At 54.0% G+C, this 25566-nt stretch overlaps 1 protein-coding gene across 2 annotated transcripts in view; it reads right to left on the bottom strand.

Annotated features, from left to right (window-relative positions):
* Positions 1–11329: 11329 nt before the first annotated feature.
* The window catches only part of PTPRS (protein tyrosine phosphatase receptor type S), a 138936-nt gene continuing 124699 nt past the window's right edge, over positions 11330–25566 (bottom strand). Inside the window, exons 24-35 of one of the 2 annotated variants that reach the window (XM_061466905.1) lie at positions 24280–24377; positions 21567–21690; positions 18774–18949; positions 18100–18219; positions 17834–17988; positions 16158–16443; positions 15563–15741; positions 14738–14864; positions 14535–14660; positions 13397–13551; positions 12589–12724; positions 11330–12134 (exon numbers count right to left, since the gene is read on the bottom strand). In XM_061466905.1, coding sequence (XP_061322889.1) covers positions 12066–12134; positions 12589–12724; positions 13397–13551; positions 14535–14660; positions 14738–14864; positions 15563–15741; positions 16158–16443; positions 17834–17988; positions 18100–18219; positions 18774–18949; positions 21567–21690; positions 24280–24377 — 1751 coding nt within the window. In that variant the 3' untranslated portion in view covers positions 11330–12065. The remainder of the gene's footprint in view (positions 12135–12588; positions 12725–13396; positions 13552–14534; positions 14661–14737; positions 14865–15562; positions 15742–16157; positions 16444–17833; positions 17989–18099; positions 18220–18773; positions 18950–21566; positions 21691–24279; positions 24378–25566) is intronic. The other variant, XM_061466906.1, reaches the window with a different exon arrangement.

Below are 25566 nucleotides of genomic sequence, written 5' to 3'. Positions count from 1 at the left end.
GAATTCTCTCCTGCTCCTGAGCTCTTGGGGGATCCCTTCTGGTTGTGTCTGGTGGACTTCCCTCGCTGAACACCGGGAGGAATCCATCCTCCTCTGGGGACCTGGACTGAGGCTCTTCCCTCATCGTCAAATGATGGCACTTCAGTTAAAGGCGAGTTGGCACAAGCTAGTGCTACCAGAGCACTAACTATAGTTCCCTTCCAGCCCTTGCTTCAAGCTGTTTGTTCCTATGTGAGCAAAGCAGCACTGAGGCATCTCGTGATCTTGGGCCTCAGATGTATCTTGGAGACACGGGTTGGTGACATTCAATTGCTCTGCCGGTTTCCCTCTCCTGACGTCTGCCTGGATGCAGCTGAGCACAGAAACCCCTCAGCTGAGTTCCTGTGGATCTTTCAAACAGCTTCTCCTAAAATACTGGGGCTCAGTCACTGTGTGAAGGAAGAGCTTGGGCGAGCCGGGAGCCGCGCGCAAACCGCCTCCAGCATCGCACCTGGGACCCGGGCCCCCGTCAGTGCAGGCACAAAAACCGGGGTAAAAGGAGCTCCTGGAGGCCCAGTGGAGCTCAGGAGCAGGCGGGGCTGCCCGCCCCGAGAGCTGCTGCGTCCCAGCGTGGCTTCCTGGTACCCGTGTTCATCCTGCATCGCCTTCTGCCGTGGGTACCGCAGCTCGCTCTTGTGGGCCTCAGTTCCTGCATCTGTCTGGCGATGCTTAGAATCCTGCCATCCCTTTCCTTCTCGTGTCTATCTCAGTTCTCAGCAGGGGAAATTCTTTCTTTTGAGCAGCCTTGCTTTCGGTTTAACAGCTCTGCTTTCCTCCAGAAAATTGCAAATACATTCACTCCAGCTGCTTTGTTCCTACACTGGGTTCATTGCTTTCCTCGGGACTTGACTGCACCGTGTTGGGTGAGGAGGAGGGAAATGCCTGCCACGAGCAGGCCTTCAGTGCTGAGCATCTCCTCTGAGTTCCAGGCATTTCCCTTAGGGCTTTCTCCAGTCTACAGCAAGGAAAAGAAAAGTAACTCGAGGTAGTGGATTGTTGGCAAGCAGCCCTTGTTTTCTATTTCAGTATTTTTGTGAGGTATTAACTCCAGAGTAGACCAGGGAAATTCACTGCATTGCGTTTTTGTGTCACAGGAGAATCCTGCATACGTGATTGGGATTAAGACTATTTGACACAGGAGTAATAAACCACAGTTGAGACAGGCTGGTGCTCTGGAAAGTGTTTGCAGTCTGTTGGGGAGATGCCGCAGCTCTGCCTAGGACACAGTGAAAGGGGATGATGGTGAAACTAATGGGGACATGGGGTTTGCTGTGCCTGGAATTGTGAGCCTTCTGGCTATTTGATTTTAGTGCTGCAGTAGACAACAAGCTAATAAAGCATCAATAACACTTGAGGCAGTTGGCCACCACTGATGTGGTTGTGGTTGCTCTTACAGGAGGGTTTGAAGGTTACAGTTTCAGGGTCAATTTGGGCAAGAAGCAAGAATATGACATAGTATTTCTGCCACCTTTGTAGCTGCCTTCTTGCAGTGACAGGCACATGTAGGGTGCAGTGAGATTAGGAATGGATAGATTTGTTTGGAATGCTTTATTTCTTTAAAGTGACGAGCTGTTGCCACATCTGTAGACATACACTGAGCTTCCAGAGATGTGGAGAAGCTCGGAAGAAAACAAAATAAACCCGATTGAATGGCTTGTGCATTGTAAGGGTTTCACGGGTCGGGGCTGTCTCAGGTGTTAGGAGCTGAAGTGTAGAACTGCCTTTGGTGCAGATCCAGCATCCCCCCCTTAGGAAAGGCGTGAGGATTACCCATGAGAGACGCATCAAATGCACCGGCCAGGCTGGATCCTGCTGCCACCGCAGTTCCCTGGGAGAAAACCAACTTTAGATGGCTTAGAAAAGGAAAAGTCAAATCCCTGCGAATTGCTCAAGGCTCCTTTGCATTCATCCTGCATCCCCCCTTGGAAAGGAGGGGTGGGTGGGAGCCAGCTCCTCCCAGCAGCAGTGGCGGGGGGATAGGGACCCAGAGCAGGGGCCTCAGCCACTGTGTGCCCAGGGCTTCACTCATGGACCCCCCAGCCGGGGCAGGGCTGTTGCTGCTTTCCCCCTGTGAACAAGGGAGCAGACAAAAGCTGCCAAGATCTGATAATAGAATCTGTTTGGAACAGCTGTCTGCTGACAAGTATAATAAACTGTATTAATGGTGTCATTATTATTCCCTAATTAAAAGCTAATAACTAAGAGTTAATTGCCTTTAAAAGATGAAGCAGGGCTATGGCAGGGATTTATCTCTGTTTTTCTGAGCTTGCCTGGCTCTGCTGATATTTTCAGGCTAATTAATTGAATCAAATCTTACTGAAAACTAATAATCTCTCCGTGTCGATTCAACCAATTGAATTAAAAGGTGTTTGCTGTGTGCTCGGGTTAAAACCAAAACAGATGAGTGTTCCTTGCAACTCCTTACCTGGGGTGATGACAGCCAGCGGGGCTCAGGGCGGCACGGGGCGCAGGGGCTCTCCATGGCTCTGTGGTTTATGGGGAGCCAGCAGGTTCCCTTGCTGTTGAGAGGAGCTGGTGGAACCCCATTGCCTCTAACTTGGTTATTGCTGAATAACTGCTCTTGTGTGGATGGACACAAAGCACCTGCAGCCTTAATAAATGGGTTTTATCCAGAGACAGCAATAAAACGAGATAGATGCTGAGGTTTTCTCTTTGGCTGTCGATGAAGATTTCTGCAGTGAGTGCAGGATGAAGTCTTGTGTGAGGATCTGGTTTCATTTCATCTGATGGGCAATAAGCCATTCACAAACCTTTACTCCCAAGAGCTGGGACTGTTTGGAGGCAGGGCTGCTGGTTTCTGCTGTCCCTCATTGTCCCTCCATCACCACTGTCCCACGGGGGGGTGTTTTTGGGATGTAGGTGCCACCCCAGAGCTGTGCAGGAGCCTCCCATCCCTGCCCCAAAAAGGAGCACTTCAGTATCCCCCTTATAAAGCTCCTGATAGTTGTGTGATGCGAATTGAAAGGAACCAAATGTTCTCGTTGGAAGTTCACTTTATCAGTGTTAATCTTCTGTGTGGAGTAATTTTGTTAAAGCTCCCCAAAGAGTAAACTGTAAATTCATTAGTGCCCGTTTTGGACTGCACCTTCCTTCATTTTGGGTAAAAAAGAGATTAGAAGTCATCTGGGCTCCGTGTTAATTAAAAAGAAGATGCTCAAACATAATTCTTAATTAAACAGTAATGAGATAAGAACTTGTGTAGTCTGCTTTTAGGCTGTTGGAAAGATGCAGAGGTTCCCATTGTAATTATGTGATTTATGATCTTCCACACAAAGATGTAATTAGGCTCCCCCCCCCCCTTTTAAAAAATTAAACATTATTTAGATAAAAAATCACACAGAAATGTGAATGTGCTTTTCCTGCTGGAATAGCAATTGGGTTTGATTTATTTTTATGGTTCAACCTAAAACCTTCCCCCATAACTAAGAGGTGATGCCCTAAACTACAGGAACTTCCCCCTGCGCCTCAGAGAGCCCTATGGCTCGGGAGGCAGGTTGTTGGATGGGATGGGGTGGAAGAGGGAGATGGGGAGTGAGACATTCGAGGCCAAGAAACTGTGGAAGTGGTTTTTTCTGCTTAAAAAGGTGAAATCTGTGTTCCCAGGTGACACCTGCACAAGGCTTCCCCCTGCTCAGACCCATAAATGGTTTGTTTCTGCCTCTCATCTTCTGGGAAGAGATGGAGCCCTCAGCATGCAAATCCCCACTGGTGAGTTTGAACACCTCTGCCTCAGGGGGGTCGTGGAACTGTTCCACACAGGCACCCAGCGGAGCATCAAACAGCGTCCTGCCCTGCAGGAAAGCACGCCAAAGGGGAGCCAGCTCTTCAGGGTTTCTTCCTTCAGGCGCCTGCCTGAGTCTGCTGTTGAAGCTCGGATCCCTTGGACCAGCATTGCTCCAGAGCTCATCTTCTTGTCCCAGATTCTCCTCATCCCATTTTGCTGCAGGATAGACTGTGCCTAACAGCCAAGGTGGGGAACCCACCTCGCTGGTGCAGGGGAAAAGGAAGGGCACGGTGGTTTCAGGTCAGATTGGTGCCTGAAGGGAGGGGCTGTGTGGACAGCAGTGAGGAGAGCTTCAGGTCTCACCCCTGGAACAAGCGGCCGGGTTAGAGGAGCGGGGTTCCTGGACCTTGCTGAAATAACATGAAAGAACCAACACCAGATCTCTGGATTTTGGTGCTTTGCAGAGAGTCAGCTTGGAATGGGAAGGCTCAGGGCAGAGGTGTTCATTGTGGAAACCCACAGAGGTTTGGTCAAAGGCCTGTTGCTGGTACGAGGTCTGTTTAAGGAAGGAATTGCTCATCAGTCGCAGCACCTGAAGAGTCCTGAGGTCCCACACCCAGCTGCCTTGGCACTGGCACAGGTGGTTTCTGTCGTGCCCTTCCCAGCTTAACCTGGCTGAGCAGACTGTGCTGATCCTCCTGGCACCTTCGTCCCCCTTTAGGGGAGCAGGCACAGAGCAGTTTCCCCCCTTTCCTCGTAAGGAGCAGAGCATCTCCACCTGCCCCACAGGCAGCTCTGTACGGCTGGGCAGGTGCCCGGGAGTGTGAGCAGCATCTCCCGAGTACAGCAGCCTCCAAAGTGGGGCACATGGGGGTCAGCAAGCGGTTCCCTTTTAACTTTGGAAATGCATTTCCTGGCAATTGTATTCCCAAACACTTCTAAGGCCCCTTTGTGCAGTAGATTTTCCCTTTGCTTCTCTAAAGCAGCAGAGAAGAACATGAGTTCCTTTGTTCATGGTCAGGAAGGGGCTGTTAATGCCCCACAGCTGCATTGCTACCCAAATTACACACCTGATGCCACTTTGCAATGCTCAGGGTCCTGATCAGTTCCAGTCCTGCTGTGTTCTAGCTTGCTGCTTCATTTTGCATGTGCTTGACCTGGGGTAGGAGCTCAGCAACACCAAGAGGCTTCTTTCCCTAGGGATGGAGGTTATGAATGAGGATTAGTCGTCTTTGTGTGGCAAGATGTGGTGGGTCTGGAGCTGCAGGTACTACTGGTTTCTTAGCAATAATCCTCCCAGTTTATTCTGCTTTAACACTATGGCCCTGTCCCTCCTCCAAGGCATTTTTGCCTTCTTGCTGTTTGTCCCATGGGTGTGAGGTGGTTGGGTATCGAAATGTCTCTGTCCTGCCCCCCAGATCAATGTTGTTGGTGGGTATGAAGAGCCTGGGCACCAGCTGCTTCGGGAGGCTGTAAGGAGGTTTTGGGGGTGGTGTGATGAAGCTCACACATAGAACCACCCCGTCCTGGTGGTCGTAGCATCTAGAGAGGGCCCCCCCCGAGATGAGTCAGCGTCAGTGGAGGTGCCAGGAGATGGAGAAGCACAGCACCGCTCGCCCTGCCTGCGTCTGGGGGCACTGCTCCTCTGAAGGTGCCTCTCCAGCATCTCCTCCCCACCCCTTACCAGCCTCCCGTGGGTGCTGCTGCAGGGCCTGGGGGGAGATTTGTGCTTGGTTTGGGTTTGTCCTCCCCCAGATCTTGACAGCAGCGCTGGAGGGGCCGGCGCTGTCCTGTCTGTTGGCACTGGGGCACGGGGGAGATGCCACTGGAACCTCCGGCCTGCTGAGGTGGGTCGTTGTGATCGTGCCCTGAGGAGCTCTGAGAAGTCCAGGCTCAGGTTTTGTTGGGGAAAGTGCCCTTGGTGCCTGGCAGAAAGGAGCGAGGTGGCTGCAGGGGAATGACAAAGCCAGGAACCACAAACGCACGTTTCCATTGGGCTGCTCCGTGTGTTCCTTGCTGTTGCCTGCCTTTGGCCAAGGGAAGGGAAGGGGAGGATGCTGCTCTGGTGTAGCTGTGAGAGTGAGGAAGAGCCGCATCCGAACTAGGAGCTCATTGGCAAACCCAGATCCAAGGCATTTGAGGTGGGTTTCCCAAAGGGCTCCCACCTCCCCTTCACCCCTCCGCAGGAGCAGGGCCCCCACGGGTTTTAGTGGTGAATCCTGGAGCTGCAGGCTCTCGCAGGGGGCCGGTGGGCTTTGCGGTCCCCATCCGCATCCATCCCCTCGTCCACAGCTGCAGGAGGGCACCAGAACCACCTCACCTCCCTCCCCCAGCAGGTACCACGTGCGCCGGTGCCTCTCGAGTCTTAAGCGGGGCATTTGTTGCCCTAAGGAAACGGTTCGGTCCCTATTGAACGAGTGTGGGGTGTTCTCTGTTCACGGAGCCCCCAGTGCGTGAGCCCCATCCCTGCCGTGGTGGTTCTGCAGGGAAGGGCTTGGCTCTCCCAGCCAGGAGATGGAGGAGGAAGTGGGACCTGAGTTGGTCGTGTTTAGCAATTTCCTGCTCAACACCTTAGAGCGGCTCAGGCCGAACGTTGTGTTTGAAGAAAGGAGATTTTATTGGGTTTAATCATTGGGAAACATCTTAATTCCCGTTTAGAAAGGGGTTTATTATCCTCAGTAAGCCTGGGATAAACCCCTTGTGTAACCCATTAATCTAGGACTGCCATCTGCATGTATGTGTGTGCCTGTACGTGTGCATCGCGGCCTCCACACACGGATGGATGGAGCCCAAACTCTTTCAAGAGATGAAGGCGTGATGAGATGGCAGCATCGGGCCTGGGCTCTGTGCAGGCTCAAGAGGGATCTGGAGTTGCTGCTGCAGCCCATCCTTGGGTGGGTAGATAAGGAGACAGTAGAAGAACAGGCAGATTAAAGACAGACCAGGGTGAGTGTGTTGAATGCCCGGAAAGAGGTGCTGCTAATAAACAGGATCACAGCAGGTAGCTCAGGCTTCAGCTGTCTCCTAGGTCTGAGGTGCTGTGGTGATGTGATTGATGTGATGGTGGGCAGTTATGGCGAGCACAGGAGGCAGGCTGGGCTCTGTGCATGGCGGAGGTTAAAGCAATCACCACCTCGTTCTGAGGACTTGAGGCTGGTTGAGCCCTGCTTCGTCTCCAACATGGAGTTCTCTTCAGCATCCTCAGAGCTCTGTGTTCTGCGCTTGCTGTATCCGAAATACAAGTTTAAAATACAAGCACCCCCCTCCCTTCCACCCCAGAGATGTTCCCAACAGCAGCAGGAGCAGAGGGGCTCTGCTGCACGCTCCCTGGCCTGCCTCGTGTGCCGGGCAGGGCTCTTTCCTTTCTGAGACCCTTTAATGCCTCCTCTGCCGTCTCACACAAAGTGCGGGTCAGCAGGAGCAGCGCTTGGGATTCACTCAGATTTGTCTTTGGGATCTTCGCTGCCGGCAGAGCCGGCTCCAGTCCCGCTGTTAGCTGAGGGGTCGGTGCGTGCCGTGAGACGGGCGGCGTCGAGGTGGATTTGGTGAGCAGGACGTGGGGACATGCAGGGCTCCATCCCTCCCAAACCCAGCCTCAGCCAGCACAGCACCGTCGGGGCCCCTCATCCCAAGGGGGGATGTCCAGGGCTGCTCTCTTCTGCACGCTGCCAGGGTCCTGGGACCACCCTTGCAGTCAAAGGCCTTGTGCTGCTTCCAGCAGCCGCTCTAATAGGGTTTCACTGGTGAACCAGGTCCTCTGCAGGCTCATGGGGGGTTTGGCTTCACAGGAGCAGCCACAAGGATCCGGGATGGCTCCGGCTGTGCCCAGAGTTGGTGCTGGATGAGCTGAGGGTGGTGCCGAGAGCAGGAGGGACGTGAGCAGCTGGCGATGGCCAGGGATGGGCTTTTTCTTCAGCCCCTGCTGGGATGGTTCTTGTGCTGCAGCACGGGGGCTGCTCCGAGGGGCAGGAGTTCTGCACAGCCACGGGCACGGGGCGCCTGGTGTGACTGCAGTGGGAGTGACTGAACTTGTGCTTTCCTGAAGACACCCGGGACCCATCTCCCTGCATCCCCGTGGATGAGCTGCTCGTGCTGGGAAGTTCTCTCCGTGCCTACCGGGGTATTTACTTTTTCCATTTCAGTTGTACATCTGTTCAATTACCGACTTGGAATCTGCAACCGTCTCATTGAGGAGAAGGAATTGATTTCTCAGTCCGTTACTGCTTCTCTTGCTCTAATTAAAGCCTATTGCAACCAGAAGAACACCTCCTGGCCTGGGAACTGCTTTGCCACTTGGGTAATTGTGTAAACCAAGAAAGGCTTTTCCTTTTCCTCTGGAATGTAAATCACAGCCACTTTCAAGTCTTTGTTCTGCCGGGGGACTGACGGGGCTCCTGCTCTGGGGTTGTGCAGAGGCACGGAGGCTTTTGCACATGACCCCCTCCGTGGTTTGCCATTGAGGGCTGCTGCAGCAGCTGGGTTTGCCTGCTCCCTCCCACCCCCTCAGAAGGGCTTTTCCCTGCCAGGCACCACCTCTGCTGCTCCGGTCTGAGCCCCTCTCCCCACCGCTGTGGGAGCTGCAGCTCCATGCAGCAGCACCGGGGTGGCTGCGGGGCTCCGGGTGCTGCTCATGGTCCCGCAGCAGACGGATGGGGACGGGTGGCCAGGGTGGGCTTGGCGTGGGGTAGGAAGGGGTCTGGGAGCCGCAGTGGCCCCAGAAGGGGGCTTGGTGGCTTCCAGCAGCTGCGCTCGAGCAGAGGAGGAGTAATTCAGGGCTGACCTCCGGATGGAGCAGGAGTTGTGTTAAAGGGAGAGCAGAGTGAGGGCTGTGAGGGACATTTCTCACCCTGGGCTAAAAGCTCATCAGGGTTTGCACATAAACCATGGCAGAAACACTGTGAGTCAGTTCCTGATTGCAGGAACACTGGGCTCAGCTGCGGGGTCCCCGGTGATGGGACCAGCAGGGCCAGGGATGCTCCCGGCTGCATCCGCTCCATGGGATGCTGCTTGGAGCAAACACTGAAATAGAGCCTGGACTCTCCATAAGGAGAACCTGCACTGTGATGGGTTTGGCTCCGGTCTCGATGTTTCTCTGCCCTTTAATGAAGGAGGGCTCTGCAGCTGAGCTTTCCTTGTAAAGCCCCTGTATGAGCTTTAACCCTGATCCTCTGTAAGGAACCGTATCCATTTACATCCCGAGCCCTGGTGACAGTCCTTGTCTGTAAAAACATCACCTGCAGTGATTTACTCCTTCCGCCGTGCGCTGGCATCGCTAATAAAGCTGCTGTCAAAGCTGCTGTCAAAGCTGCCTGTCAGAGCTCATATTAAAGACAGAGGAGAGAGACAGAGATTTCAAAAAGACCCTTGGATCAATAAGAAACAAGAGTTTTCCCTGCTGAAAATGGGCATTAATGGAGCATCACTTAGTGTGTAATTAAAGCAAAGGGAAGTCAGCTGCGTGCCAGGTTTCAGGCTGGTGCAGGCTGAGCTTAGAGCAAGAACTCAGGTTTGGTTTCTCTTTGCAGCCGGGGTTGGACCAGGCACATCCTCAGGCCCCAGCACGTGGGTCCAGCACGTTCAGAAGCTGCAGGCTGGGAGCTGAGCACTTTCTGTGTGCAGGTAAAAGGCTGCATCAGCGGGGCTGGGAGGTGCAGATGGTTCCGTGCTTTCAGCAGTGAGCAGAAAACCTGGTGCTTGACTTGGGTGGTGGAATGAGCTTTGCAGTCTGAAGGTGATGTAACCCCACTCACCTGAGGTGGGTCCTGGCTCTGTGCTGTATCTTGCTCATTATAATTCAGGCTGGAGCGCAAATGCTGCCGGTGCTCTTGGAGCAGGGAGAGGGGTTGGGCTGGTAAAAGGGAGGGGGGAAAATACCTGGTGGAGAATGCTTCCATTGGCCTCCAACAGCCAGGGTCCTCCCTGGCCCTTCCCTGCTCAGCTCCTTTGTGTCTTAACAGGGATGGAGCAGGGAGCTGAGGCTGGACCAAGCCGCCCAGTGAGCAGGAGCTGCTGCAGAGCCCTGCTGGGGTGATGGTTTGGTTTGGTTTGGTTTAGGTCAGTAGGTGCCGGCTGCAGCTGGCATTGAGCAGGCAGCAGTTTCTGCTTTGACTCGGCCGCCCCATCGCGGTGTGGGTCCCGGCAACCCTCTGCAGTCACACCTGGGCACCAGCAATGAGCCTCCTGCAGTGGCTGCATCACACAGAGCAACTGCAGCGGTGGGTGCCCGCTCCTGCCAACAAAGAGGTTTGCACTCAGGCCTTTCAGACAATCTTCCTTTAATACAAAGTCAATATATCTACATACACAGTGGTGTGAAAACCACTTACTGTTTCAGTTTGAAAGAACAGTGTGAAAGCAACAGCACTTTGCTCTCATACAAAGGAAAAAAACCTCCCCCCTCCCCCCAGCTTGTCCAGTCAGATTTTGCTGCAACAGACTTAGAAATTTGGGCAACTTTCACACAAATAAGAAGTAAAATCTCGAAGAAGCCTTTCATTCGATTCTGGGTTTGCTCTCAGTTCACGACAGGACCGGGACGTGGCGGGGGGGGGGGGTCTGGGTGGCACTTGCTGGCCAGGATTAACCCCTTGGAGAATAAAAAAGGACAAGTCACAGAGCAGTGCTCAGGGCAGCGCTGGCCTCGGGCACCCCCAGGACCCCTCCTCAGCACCTGCACGCACAAGAGCATCTTCCCCCCAGCCCCGCGCCCGGACGGCCGTGGGCTCTTCCCTACAGCACAACATCCACGGTCGGACCCTGCCTGTGCTGAGCCCCCCTTCGGCCTCGGTAAGACCCTGGTGTGGTTTTAATCCCCCAGTTCACCCCCGGCCCTGTTAAGAGCCGGAGGCGAAGGGGAGCGGGGTTGGCGCTGCCACCACCTCCAGGCCTGCCCCTCCAGAGCCATGGGATATGTCTGAAAAGCAAAAGAACCCCAAAATAAGGAAATCCAGCAAGGACGTTTTTGTTCTGACATGAGCAAGTTCAACCTTTTCAATGGTAGAAAAGCAGTATGTCGAAGGAGCAATTTGCACTGCATTTTTATATATCACAGCCATTACACGTAACGTTTCTACAGTGAAAAAATAGACTGTCTTTGAACAGAATATGAACAAATAAGCAAATTTTTCTTTTTAAATTCATTGACTGATATTCTTTGTCTTTTTTCTTTAAAAAAAAAAGGAAAAAATACACTATTTAAAAAAAAAAGGTAATGTCACTTGTTACAGTTACATCGATGCTTTAAAGAAAGCCACTCACGGGATCTGCCTTGGAACCATCTCACTTGGGCTTTCCCACCCACTCCTACAGCTGTGCCAACGGGCGCGGGCTGGGACGGCACCGGGGCAGCCCTGGGGTCTCTGCACCAGGAGCTGGCGCCTGCTGAAGTGAATTCCTTGGGCTCCTTGCAGTGGGAGGGCCGGGGGGGCAGCGCTGGGGCTGGGTGAGTGGGCAATGAAAGGGGCAGGGGGGGCCCAGCTCTGCTCAGGTGAATGCCTTAGGGGCAGCTGGAGGTGCTGAAAAGGGGGAGCAGAGCCGGGAGCTGCCACCTCTACCTGTGGCACTGGGAGGGAGGGGGCACGGAGCCCAGGCAGGGCTGGGGTCGTGCCCCTCTCGCTGTGTGGGGTTTTCAGTATCCTAAAAAAGAAGTTTTGGAATTAGAAGAAATGAGGAATGTTCCAAGTATTCCAAAGGTGAGCTATAAAACCTCGCGCGGGGCAGGGGCTGGCTGCAAGGTGCCTGTAAGCCCAGAATCATCCCAGTGCTGATACTGAGGTTATTAAGACTCCAGCTAGAAGAACTCCTGACCCTAAGGGTTGAGATTTAGTTCCTTGTCTTTTACAGAACCCCTTCAATTCTGCAAGTGACTTCCTTTAAAGCCTGCCAACTAGATTAGTAAATGAACTGAACTCTAATGGTGTAACCAAAGTCTGTTCCTTCCCTTCTCCAGCGGTAACGTCGCCAAGGTGGGGTTTGGCTTTCGGGTCTGCCTCCCGCTGTCCGTACGTCCTCCCCAGCGAACACCACGTGAGGTAACAAGAGCAGGTCACCACTTAAAGCAGTCCTTCAGCAACCTCCTGAGCTGCCTCTTCACGGTCCAGGTTACAACATGGAGTTCCTGAAGGGGTGTTCCTCTCAGTCCTTCCCCCTGCTCCCCAATGCATTGTCCAGATGAAAAGGTACTTCTTCTGATTCAGTTTTGTAAGTTCAAGCACTCCTCCTGGGTCAAAAGAGGCCTTCCAGGACTTAAGTGGTTGGTAAAGTCTGCACAACGGATGGCTTTTTATGTTGCATAGTGATCAAAACTTCCCAGATACTCCAGAGCTGCCTGGTAACAGAACTGGTATTCATCCTATGGACAGGAAAGAGAACAAGCTTCAGAGGTTTGCAAGAGCTCCTCGGGCTCCCTGGCCCTGCTTTCCAGCCTGCTTGGGCAGGAACCAGGCACAGGCTCTTTTAATCCCAAAGAGCTGCAGACTATGGGGGAAGGAAACCCCTTCCCTTTACTGTTTGTGCATCTCCTCGACACCCATCATCCCCCCAGGAACCCTTGGGACTGGGGGCTGGTTTGGAGGCACTGAGGTGGGGATGAGGGAAGACTCGAGGCTGGCAGCTGGGGTGGAAGCTTTAAGAGACTTTATAGCTGAGGTGAGCTTGGAGCAGCCTGGGCTGAGCAAGCTTCAGGTGAGGTTTCTGCCTGGGCTTGGTTAGGAAGGCAAAACACAGGCTCCAACTCAGCCAGGGCAGCGCGGGGCTTGGCTGCAGCCTCTCTCGCTGTGGCAGGATGGGTGCCCCAGTGCCCTTACCTCTGTTTGCACCATTGCAGGTCGTTGTGTTCGCAGCATCTTGACTGTCTGGAAAATATCTACAACACCCTCGTAACGCATCCTCTCCAGGACGATGCTCAGCGTGATGAACACTCCGGTCCTGCCCACGCCAGCGCTGCAGGAACGGGAGGCAAAAAGGGAGCTGAACGTTACAGTGTGCAAATGGTGCTCTAATGCTGAGACTACACCATGGCTGAGCTGGGTCTTACGCCCACGTGAGAACTGGAGGTAGGAAAGAGCGGAACTGCCAGAGTGGGTGACCCAAAGGCATGGTGGAGAAAGTGGAATAAAATAAAAGACTCAAAAGCTTTGGGTAGTGGTGACCAGCATCAGCGTGGAAATCATTCCCACTATGCAGCATCAGGCTTCTTCAATTACAGACTGTGCAGAATGCCTCCATTCTCCTACCCAGGGGATGGGAGGTACAATTCTTGCTATCAGCAAATACCCCCAGTAGGGGCAGAGGTGCAGAACTAGGTTAAGACTGGTACAAAACACTTCTAATTCTGCAGGTCAGCTACTGATGAACAGTGTGGGTCCCATCTCCTTCAGAGCATCAGCAGTTCATACCTCTCCCTTAGGTACAAAGGGCTAAAGGCCTTGTGGGCCTGACGGGATGTGAGGTGGGGTGGCAGAAGCGTTTGGCACCCCCCCCCCCCTCCAGACACCCCCAGGAATCTGCCCCAAAGACGGGCTGGGGAAGGAGGGGGAGAACTCCGGGATCTGAATTCTCTCTGCTCTTTCCCATGCAGAGCCCAACGGGATGTGGCCATTGGCACGAGCCTACCTGCAATGGACAGAGATGGGGCCGTCCTGGCCGAACTGCTCCTTGGTCTTATGGACCTGGCCGATGAAATCGATGAAACCTTCTCCCGATTTGGGCACGCCCTGCTCGGGCCAGTCCGTGAACTGGAACTGCCGCACGGTCCGGGACTGCCCGTCCTGGGGGGAACAGCAACACTCAAACAGCCCGGCCACGCACGGCAAAGAGGATCCCCCCGTGCTGCTGCCTCACTGAGGGGCACAAACCCGACCCGGTTTGTTACAGGCAGGTGGAGGGGTGCGTGCGGGATCGGGACCCACAGCGATGAAGCTGTTTCGTGTTGAGGCTGTCAGTCCTGAGCTGTGCTCCACTGCAAACCTGCACACACGGAGGCTGCAGCAAAAGGACCATTCAAGGTGAGGTCGTGGCCTCTCCATCAATCCTGAGCCGGAGTTGCCACGGTGTCAGAACTTCAGCTGACAGGAGGATAAATCTTGTCCTGCCGGGACCGAGGAGGCATCCTCCTCCTCAACCCTGCAACTCCAATGAGCAGGTTCTATAACTGGCACCCTCCGAAGCAGGAGCCTGCTTTGAGAGGGAGGGTTCCATTTGCTAAACACACTTCTGAGATGTTCCTTTGGATGAGAAATCCGACACTGAATCTACAATGATTTGAGGGAATGTGGCCCTTTGAGTACGAGTAGCAGTGCCTCCCCTCCGTGCCACGCATCTGCCGCAGGGTGCAGAGGCTCCTGGGGTTTGTAGTGGCTGTTTGGAGAGATGCTGTTTTCTGCTTTCATCTCAAATAAGCTGCAGGTAAAACCAGAAGCTGGGTACGGCTCTACCCGAGTGAGTCACTACTGTGATTAGTGAGCACAGGTTACAAAACTACTTTCCATCTGTAAGAAGAGTCAAGCATATTCAAGTATAGTCTGTGTTTGTGTGCTCTTCCTCACTGCAACTAATGGGATGCTAATCCTCTCCTCCACTGATGCTAATCCCAGACTCTGTCTCACAGAGGAAGTGTTTACGCCTCAGTCTTTCCTATGAGAGCTAAACCACACCAAACTCCATTGTTTTCTGTACCCACCTCCCCTGTTGCACGGGTTTGAACCACTCCAGCCCAGCCCCAACCCTCACAAGCACATCCCGCCCCACTTACCCTGGCATCAGTGACCTTGAACTCCCGCAGGATGTACTGGGGCATGTTGTACTCAGCCATGGGATCCACCACGAAGTACTGGTACCGGGCCGAGCGCTCCGCTGGCCAGTACTGGTGGCACTTCTCCTGCCAAGGGCAAAGGAAGGGCTCCGTTAGCCCTTGTGCTGCAGCCTCCCCCCCGCTCCTCCTCGGCACGCACTCACCCGCCCCATCTCCCGCAGCTTCGTCAGCATCACCACGATGGTGGAGTTGTTCTCCCACAGCATCCGCCAGAAATCTTCCGTGGTCTCTGCCAGGGGCCCTTGAGTGGCAATGTAAGCCTTCTGCTGCCTGCAGGAGAGCCCAAACCCCGCGCTGGGTCAGCGGCGTGGGGAGGGCTGCTTGGGAAGAAGCTTTGGGAAACGCATGCAAGGGCTGGAGAGGAGGAAATCAAACGGGAATGCTAGGGAGGAACAGGACCAGGGCAAGGAGGTGGCTCTGGTGCTGACGGGCTGTCCCTGACTACATTTCCCAGCAGGCTCTCCTGGATGGAAGAAGGTGCAGAAACGCGCACGTGGGGTTGCGTTGCTGCCTCAGTTAAGGCTCAGCTTTAGGTGCCTGGGCTCTGAGCACACCAGGGGAAGGCTGCAGCTCGGGGCATGGATTGCCTGTGGGAAGCTGTCAGAAGCCATACAGAAGCAACAAAAAAGCTCATCTGTTTTTAGAAACCTCCCACTGGCACAGTGCACCCCGCACTCGCACGCTATGTTTAGGACCTGCAGCTGGAGAAGGCTTTGGTTTCTTTTAGGGAATAAGTAATTTTAAGATCACAGGGAATAAAGCTGATCAGAAGGTTCTATTTGAGTCTGTGTGGGGGTTGTTGGCCGTCAGGAAGCGGGAATTCACCTCTAGCATTGTACCACTGCGTGCACGGAACCGAACAACTGACTCCCCCTGTTAAGAGCTAGTCCAGCCCTTCCCACCTCTGCATCCTTGGACTCGTACCCAGAGACCTCCCAGAGCGTGGTGGGCGGCCAGGCACTGGTTACCTGTAGCCATCGATGAAGCTGGCATTGATGTAGTCGGAGCCCTCCACCCCTCGGATGGGCTGGAGGCAGACACGGGTGGTCTCGTAGGGCATGATGTTCACCAGGCGGTTCTTGAACTTGTTGCAGGGGAGGTTGGCGCTGATGAACCTGGAGGTGTGAGCCTTGGAGTTGGCGAGGCGCTGCGGGCAAAGCAGAGCACAACCACTGCTCACCTGCTGGGTTCCGGCTTGAGCCCTATGGAGCCCGCTTGCCCCCGTGTCCCACCGCGCTGTCCTGCCTCCTGCGGCCTCCTGTTTATTCGAAGGGAGCGGGGCAGAGCCCGAACCGTGCCCTGAGCAGAACTTCCCAGAGGACAACTTAAACCCCCCTCATGCAAGGAGGGAGCAAATTCAGCCTCAGTGGGCAATGACCGGCGCAGCCCCCCGGGAGCAGCAGCAGCGTAAGTCAGAACAGTAATTACTTCTCTAACATGAAAGTTCCCATCAGCCTTGTAAAGGCTCCCTGTGTGCTGTGGATGCCAGCAGAACAACGCTCCTGTGGGGAACACGGAGCCTTCCCCAGGGCCTGCTGTCCCCATCCAAGCACCCACCATTACCTTGAACTCCAGCTCCATGCCTGTCACGTGCTCTCTGGCTTCGATCTGTGCCAGCTTCTGGATGTAGGTGTAGAGATTCCTGGCTGGGACCTCTGTGTTGCCACAAGCAACAGCCTCAAGCAAGGCATCGTGTATAAAGCTGTACTGGTCTTCTGTCTGTACCATGTAGTTGCGCTGTGACCTCATGAGGGTGACGTGCCCGTAAATGTCCACTGTCTTCTCATGCTTTATCCTCTCCAGCATGGCATCGATCACAATGAAGCAGCCGGTCCGTCCAACGCCCGCGCTGGGAAGGAAGGGCAGAGGATGAAGCAATGGCTTGTTCTGCCCCTGAGGAAGGGTTTCCCCTTCCCCGAGTGCCACAGGCTGCAGTAAACACAGGGTACAAACAGATGCACGAGGCCAAGAGGTGACCAAGAGACACTCAAGTGCCTGAGGAGGAACCACAGGTACTGATGGAAGGTGCGAAGCTGCCCCTGGTGCTGTGCCTGTTGTCCCTCCCCATTTCTCCTCCTCTTGCCCTGTGACAGCCTCAGGACAGATGTCTCCCACCAGACACCCACTTAGGACAACTCCAGGCAGGGGGCTCTGGGCTGAACTAAAGGCTGGCCTGACCCAAGGGCTCAAAAAGCCCCTTTAATCACTCAGACCTTCAGCAGCCGAGACACTGCTGATGCTGTAACGGTAACGTTTGTCACCTCTCTTCCTCAGTGTGCCTGTGCGTGGGGGCAACATCAAACCTGTGTGGAAATGGCATTTGTGCCTCGGCAGGGCTCTGCGGGGCCAGGCACCTGCTGCTGTTAACGAAGGGTCTCCTTTTACCACTGCAGTGCAGCCCCTTTCCTCCTGGAGCCCCCCTGGTCTGTGTTAAGGAGACCAGCGCCTGGCTCAGGGGGGTGACTGGAGCTGTGGCAAGGATTCAGCAGCTGATGTGGGGCTGGGCTCCGCATGGGGTGAGCTCACAGCTCTTTGGTCAGCCTCTGGGGCACGTGGCAATTGCCTTCTGCAAGGTTAGCGATAAGTTGCCCACTTACAAAGCCTGTTTAGAGGCAGCATTGGCTCCCCAGCAGCCTGTACAGAACTCAGATGTCTTCCCCCAGTGCAGAGTAAGCTGCAGGCTCCTCCACACCTGCCTGAGAACACGGGGATGCATCCAAGTTGAGGCTGCAGCCATCCCTCTTGGGCTGGAAACTGAATTAGGGAAAATACCTGCCCAAAGCAGCTTCTTCCAGTCTGTCATCCTCAGAGTGGCTGCAGCACTCAAACCCCCCTCTTTCAGTCACCGTCAGCTCTCTTCTTGACAGCAGCTCTGCCTCCCAAACACCCACTGCAGCGACACCCAGCAGCTTCCTAGGTCACATCCATCCTCCTCCTTTCTCAGTGTGACAAGAAACAACCCCTACACAAACCAGACACCAGCGCAGCAGGGGCTGCTTCCCACTGCTAACACGAGCCCAGTGCTTGGTGCAAACTGAACCCCTCGCTCATCAGCTCAGGGAATTCTGCACTCAGTGAAGACCCCAAGGAGCCTCCTCAGATGGTGCCTGGGACAGGAGAGCTCTGGTTGGGCACTCACCAGGAGACTGCACCCATCTCCTAGGTGCAAATCCACATCCCTCTGAGCTGCCTCCCTTGCAGACGGCGCCGTGCAAGAGTGGGGTGAAGGAAATCAGTACCTGCAGTGCACCACGATGGGACCAGCATCAGGGGGGTTGCAGGTTTTCACCCGTCTCAGGAAGGCCAGGAATGGGGTTGGGTACTCGGGAACACCGTGGTCAGGCCACGCGGTGAACTGGAACTGGCGAACCTCCCGCTTCTCACTGGAGCCATTCTGCACAGACAGAAGGGCACCGGGAGTAATGGGAGGTGCCAACACAGGCCATGCCCTGCCTGTGCCGGGTACAGGGAGCCCAGCCCCAGATAAAACCAGGCTAAAGCTCACCTTATGAAGGGAGAACGTTCGGATGCAGAATGTGGCCAATTCAATGGTGTCGAGTAACGTCACCTGAATCATGCCGTAGGTGTCTGTACCTCGGCCTGGCCAGTACTGGTCACACTTTATCTGCAAGACAAGAGGCATTGCTGAGAGCTGAACAAACCCTGCAGGGGAGGCCCATTCCAGAACCATCTTGTGCTGCCCAGGTCGCAAAAGGGAGGGAAGCACAAGAACTGTCTGTCCAGAGCTCCACAGCAGGGACAAACCCAGCACGAAAAGCTCCTACTAAGCACAGCTTTGATGCACCACATCAATCATGTAGACAATAGACTGGAATGATCCTGAAGACCAGAGTGAATGTACTGGGGCTTGTTAAACAAGAGAACTGAATGTGAAACTTGCCACATGATTAACTCGGAGACAGACCCACAAAGCATGCAGTGGGATTGAGTGTCCTCTTCTCTTGGAACTGCAAAGGAGGCTGCAGCTTTCCAGGGTGAATGCTTTGGGGTTTTTTCCAAAGCAATGAATCACGGGACTTTTAGGGTGCTGGCAAAGCAGCAGCAATCCCCCACTGACATCCATGTGGGCTGCAGATCAAAGGGATCTGCTGTTCCCCAGCCCTACCCTCCAATCCCCCAGGATTATGACTAACCAGTCATCCCTCTCCTGCATCTTACCCGTGATTTCTCCTCCAGCTTAGTCATCATAACAATAGTGGCTGAACGCTGCTCCCACACCATCCTCCAAAAGTCTCCAAAGGTCTCTGGCAGAGGCCCCTGCGTGGCAATGTAGGCATTCTGCTTCCGATAGCCATCAATGTAGTTGGCGTTAATGTAATCACTGCCCACAATTCCTGCATTAGATCAGAGCAAAAGCAAGTGAGTGAATTGCACAGGACTTTCTATATAGCTGGAAGTGTGAGGAGATGTTGGTACAGAGAATCCCCCTGCAAAAGTACTGGAGACATTGTGGCTCCATGGGGTAGAATCACAGCTGGGAGTAACAGGCTTAAAGCTTCTCCTAGCTCAAGCTCCTGCCTCGAGGGTCTGCATTGCAGGGAGGCAAATAACTGCTTGCACAAGGCATTAAAGAGACCGAATCTCAAGCCTTGAAATCACGGTCATCTCACTGGTGTGCTAACAGGAGCAAAAGTCCTGGTCCAGGGCTCTTGCTTCTCTGGTCCCAAAAGGACAAAACTAAGTCCTTGTCCCAGAGCGCCCGGCAAATGGAGCTGGCTGACGCGCTGTGCTGTCCATAGTCTAATTCCAGGTGGTGAGCTACAGCTGGGCAAAGCAAGGGATAAAACCAGGCTTGATTCAGCCAGGAAAGGCTTTGAAATGAGAGCCTCTGACTTGCTCTGAGCTGCCCGCTGTCCTTTCTAGGAGTGGGCTTTTTCCCATTCACGAGTTCCAGGCTATTGAGTTACAGCTGCTTCGCCCATGTCCTCGCTTGAGGGCTTCGAGATGAGTGGCAGGAGGTGCTGCCAGAGCGAGGAGGGTGACTGGGCCGTGGCGGCAGCAAAGTGCTCTGAAGTGAGAACAGACCCTGGCAAGCGCCGATGCTCGGGCTGAGCTTCAGAGAGCCCCGAGGCTGGCACCGAGGAGCTGCTGGCGAGGGGCAGGCTCCTGCTCCCCTGTGATTAACTCCGCACCGAGCCCTTAACTCCTGCCTCCAGGGGAGCCAGCAGGAGGGGAGCGCTACCACGATGAGATGGGGCTGCTGGGCCCCATCCCGCTGCAGGAAGGGCCATGGCTGCGTCTGCTGGCCAGGAGCGATCCACACCATCGCCTGCCAGGCCTCCAGGGTGCCTGGGGATTTTCAGGCTTTTGGTTAGATTTCTGGAGGGCTCCCTGCCCCCTTCCTGCCCGAGCTCAGACTCCAGGGGAAAGCGGCCGCGCTGCAGCAGCAGGAACGTCATCAAGGCTGAGCTTCTGGAATTAATCTCCTCTCCAGCCCCCTCGGGTCCACTCTGTGACTTCAAATGGTGGCCATGAGCCCCTGCAATGTGTCGCTGGGTGACAGAGAAGTCCCAGAATTAAAGCCACTGCTTCTTCCTGACCAAGCAGACGGCGGCAATCTGCAGCCTTGACAAATCCAGCTTTAAACAAAGAGAAAGCAACAACCAATTCCTCCAGCTCCTTTCATCTGCCAGCCCTCAGCATAAAACACAGCCTGGTAGGATGAACACAGCAGCCAAGGCATCTCAGAACCTCTCAGATGCTTGAAAATTAAGCCCTGGCCAGTCACACTTGCACCATTGGTCCCTCACGATGCCACCTGGGCAGAGATGGGATTGCTGCCTGCATCCAGCTCCTTCCTGAGAGCCAAGACCAGCCCAAAGAGCCCTTCGCTTCTACACTTGTGCTGTTCTTTTCCCTTCAATGACAAGGCAACTTTTTAGAGCCATTGCTTGGCTCATACAATATTAATCTCAGAATCAAACCAAGCCAGAACAATCATCTTCACAGTCAGAAAAGTTTCAAACCCCCTAATGGCAGACAGGACCAAAGCAGATTTGTGCAGCTTCTTGGCAGATCACCACGATCTGTTGTTACCTCAGAACAGCTCTGCCACTTCTCCACGTCCCTCAGCATTACCTCGGCACAGGGAGATTATTCCAGCAATTCCCTTGTCAGGAAGGCTTCTGTGTTAACCTTTCCATTCAGCAGGGGGTTATGAGGACATCCCATAGCCTCTCTACTTCGATGATCAGCTCTTGGCCACCCAAGACCAGTCTTAAATGCTTTATCTGCGCAGCACAGCCACACACAACCCGAGACGATGGATCTAAAGTATTATCTCAGCAGCAGCAACCAAAGCACGTGCCCTGTTCAACTGCATCATCTCCATCACCAAAAGCCCCCTCTCACCCCAGCGCGCACCAGAGCAGCTCTGTCAAGAGCCACGAGTTGTGAAATCCACTGTGAATTTCCTGCCTGCACCATCCCTCATGAAGCAATTTCTGACCTACGAGGCTACCACGGACCCCTTCTCTGCTGAGCCTTGCAGGGGCCAGGACTGCAGCTGGAGCTGCCCAGCGAGCACACCTCTGCGGTGCTGCTGGCACCCGCACTGCGCGGTTAGCCCTGGCCTTACTTCTCACTCATCCCCTCTCCACAGGAACGCTCCACGTTCACTGCCACCCACTGACCTGCTCCTGCTCCTGCTCCTCTGAAGCCCTGTGTGGGCTGAATGCTTCCTGTTAGATATGCATCGAGCCAGGATCAACAAGTGAAGGGAAGAGAGTGTCTTGCTAAACCAGCTCTTGGGATGAGGGACTACAGGGAACGTGCAGCCACCAGAATTTAACCAACGCCTGCTTCAGAGAGGTGCCTCCTCCTTGCCAAGCTCCCAGGGAGATGCAAAGAGAATATAAGGAGAGGGGAGCAGGGAAGGGAAAAGGGCATTTGCCACACGTTTCCCTGCAGCAACTTCAGGTGCTACCACGCAGGAGCGGAGGTGCTCAGTACCTTCGATGGGCAGCAGGATGACGCGCGAGTGGTCGTAGGCAATCACGTTGGCGTATCGGTTTTTGGGCTTGTTCACTTCGAGGTTGGAGTGCTCCCAGGTGAACTGCTGGCCAGGGTCAATGGACTGCAGGAAGCGGGAGAGAAATGAGAGTCAGAGAGGGGAAAAGCAGCAAATCAAGCTCTCAATGCCTCATTCCACACGGGACAGATCCTGGCTCTGAAGACGGAGCTCAGGAACGCAGCGTTCACTGTTTGCTTCCCTCAAGAACTGATCTTTAGCGTGGAAAGGCCCCAGCCTGGTGGCACATGGTGCTTATGTCCCATCTCCCCTGGTCCCAAGTGCACCCAGAGCGGTACCTGACACAATTCCCCCTCTGGCATGGTGCAACCTGGTGGCAGAAGCATCAGTGTAATTCCAGGCTGCAATACAGAGGCCCCGGAGCCTACTTCTGCACTGGATTAGTTACAGCCCTGCTGATAAACGGCCAGCAAAGGGGAGAGAACAGGCACAAGCACATCAGGATATATTTATGAAATGATGAAGAGCCTCAATCTGTGCATGGTTAAACTGAACAACCATTAAGCGGGCATAAATATACCAGTGTCTTGGTGAGTACTAATACCTAGGAAGAAGATGATTAAGCTAGGACAAGGTTTATAACCACATGTGCTAATGGGATATGAAACATCAGGGAAAAAAACTCGCTGTCATGGGCAGCAGGAAGGGACTTGGCTGCTCTGTACAGAGCAGAGACAGCAGAGAAAGCATCACTTGGGGCCACAATTCAGTGCTGAAGGTCTCCCAGGTCCAAAGGAGGGAGGAAGCACCATGGAGCCTGGCAGGGTGCATGTGAGGAGCGTGTCTGCCTGGACAGAGGAGGGGTAAGGACCCTGGCCTTAAGCAAAGGAATCAACATGGCTTTTTCCTGGAAGGGATGAAGGAGTACTCAGTGAAATGCTCTGGACAGAAAAATCCTCTCTCTTGTCTGGGTGATTCATGCCAGGTTTGGGCGGTTGCGTTGGGTTTTTCCCCCCCTCTAAAGTCCATCTGTCCCAGATATGGAAATTAGGTTAATTACATTTACCTCTAAATCCTCAGCCAGCAAATTAAATAAAACAAGGGCTTAATTCCTTCATCAGTTTGCAGAGCCCTTGGGGTTTGCCTCAATTGGAGGCTTGGCAGGAACGTGCAGAGCTGCCTTCCCCACTGCTCGCTCTCCCTCTCCCTGCCACTGTTGGATGCTGGGACAGGGTCCTGCACACACTGACCTGCATTCATCCCTCTGATCCCTCGCCGTGCACCCACTGCCCTTCCCTGCCTGTGCTCACCCAGAGCTCCCCAGGCACAGCTCAGCTCCAGTGATGGCACAAAACCACCTCACAAAATGTCCTCCTGTTGCTGCGGAGCATCTCTAACTAACAGGTATTTATCCCATTGTAACGTGCCTGCTTGCTCTCCATCCCTCTCATCATGCCTCGTGCTCACTTCATTAGTGATGTTTGTTTAGCTCTGGCTCTCCCAGCAGAGGAGGTTGTGCTGGAATGAAGCCAGGGCACTTGGGATATTGCATTATGCAAATCAGCCTTTGAAATCTGGATAGAGCATATTAAGAGCCTGCTGCTCCCCCTGCACCCCATCGCGGGGTGGAAGACCCCAGCAGAGCAAAACCCCTCCCAGTGGGTGCAGAGCCGTGAGGATGGAGCTGCTTCACGCATGATGATGTCTGCAAGTCAGACCAGGGAGAAACCATCCCAGAACCAGTCCTCTGCTCAGGAACTATCCCCTTGCTCTCTGCCTGCACACAGCACTGGGCAGTCGAGACCAGTTATCAGTCTGCAAACACCAGGGCATTTGGTGTCTTTGAACAACAACAAAGAACATTCAGTCATATGGCCAATCTGCAGTGAAAGCAGCCCATGTACCAGTGGCCCCAGCAGCACCACTGGGATTTAACCAGTGCTGATGCAGCCACAGAACCAGGAGCGGACAGGAACACGTTTGTGCCAGCACACAGCCCTTCCCAACAAGGACGCTGTGCTATGCATTGGCAGAGGTAATGAGGGGGCTATGATGCTCATCACCTTCCCCCCCTCAGGCTGCCTTGGGGCTGGCCCAGCCCCTTAGCCCTGGCAAGGTGGGAATTTTACAGCCTGGGATAGCAATTGGGAATGCTGGTCACTGCGGGAGCAAAACTGAGCAACTAAACACGAGCAGGAAGGAGACAGTGAGAGCACGAAGCATCCAGGCAGGACATGGAAGGCACAAATCACCCTGTTTTCTCAGCTTTATCTCCGTGGCTGCTGATGGTGTCAGCTGTGGAGGACTCACTGCTCCTCCCAAGTACCTTCAGCTCTCTGAACCCGGGTATCACATTCCTTGGCTCGGTCCTCTCCGTGCTCCGCATTAAGACACAGGCACCCCCAAGGACAACTCCCCATCCCATCTGTCTGGCTGCCACCTTCCAGGAATGCATCCCTTTTCCTGAAGGGAGCTCGGACCCTGCCCAAGAGTCTTGCTCTTTGGCTCATAGGCCAAACCTCTTTCTGATCTGGAACTGAACAGAGCAAAGCACTGAGCAAGGACTTCATTTTCAATACACACATAGCTTCTTTATGTCAGCTAAACCCTTCTGTTTATGTGGGTGAGGGCCTTGCTGAATTCCCTGATTCCTAGCTCTGCAAAGCCATGCACAGCACTCACTCTTGCTCATACCTCATACTCTTGGGACAATTTCAGGTTATCATTAGCTTTGAGATGCTCTGTGTGTTCAGCCAGCTCGGAAACGGGGATTGGTGGGTGACTGAGCATACCTAAAAGACAAGACAGCAGGAAAAGAATCTCATTTAATAATACCTAAAATTCACCACCATTGCACACGTTATAAGAAAGAAGAAACAAGAAAGGAAAATAAATTACAATGTAAGATCTGCAATGAAAGTAGGGAGGTTAGAAGAGAAGAATTCAGGGCTCGAAATTGTGTCCTTGGAAGTAACAAATCAAAACCAAGGAAATCATAAAACCAGTAAAATGAGCGTGGTCCCTGATGGCCCCGTTTTCAATGTGTAAATCAGAGCAAACCAAAAAGGAAAATCCAAAGAGCAGATGCGTGTGAGCGATTCCAATAGTGGACTTCAAATGAGCAAACGCTGCCAGAGGAACCTACGCAGCAAATGTTCCAGCACCCGCAATGATCAGAAACCAACTCCAACACAAAGGGAAGGGAAGGGGCAGGGATCCAGCCAACCATGGTGATGTGGGGCAGGGGAAGGGAATGCAGATGGGGGGAAGCAGGGGAGGCTTTTCGGGAATTGTCCTTTGCACAGCCACTGGCTCTGTAAGCTTCTTGGTGAGCTCGTGGACGTGGTGGTCTGAGCTTCACTGCTCCGAGAGTACAACCAGGTATGGAATGGGAAGTACTGGCTCCTCTTCCTGCTCACGGCTGGGGGATGATGCTCCTCCTAGAGCACAGCCTGCAGATGGCCAGTGCTGCTCTGTCCTCACCCTCTTCCATCTGCAGGACAGGCTGTGCCAGCCCTGCCACAGCCTCTGCTGGGGATGCCATTACCTTTTGTGATGGATGGGGAGGCAAAAGATCCTCTTGCCCTTCTCAGACTAAGTGATGGGAAGCAATTTGCTGCAGAGACTGATGCCTCCTGACCCTGGCTCACCCTTGCAACCCTCACCAGCACCCCACTGTGCCGGTTCTGATGCATTCAGTACTGCCAGGGAGCAGACCTCTTCTCCTCCAAGACACACTGGAGGGTCACGCTGCGTCCCCCCACGAATGGGGCTGAGCAGCGCCTCCGTTTTCAGTCTGAAGTGCGATCTGCACACCCTGCTCCCAGAGGGGCAGCTGGAGCTCTGCGAAGAGCAGGGATCCTTCCCATCCTCCCCTCTCAAAGCCACGCTAGAAAACGAGGTGGAAAAGCGCTCCGTGCTTTGCTCATCTGCATTGGATCATGTTTTTCCAGAGGCTTCCCATGCTGTCTGCCAGCCGAT

This window comes from Pezoporus flaviventris, unplaced genomic scaffold (genome assembly GCF_033815535.1).
Source record: "Pezoporus flaviventris isolate CSIRO_AGI_PZ_B2104156 unplaced genomic scaffold, CSIRO_AGI_Pfla_v1 ptg000043l, whole genome shotgun sequence".
Lineage (NCBI taxonomy): Eukaryota > Metazoa > Chordata > Aves > Psittaciformes > Psittacidae > Pezoporus > Pezoporus flaviventris.
Note: the sequence above shows the minus strand (reverse complement) of the source record. Positions and strands in the feature narration are given on the sequence as shown.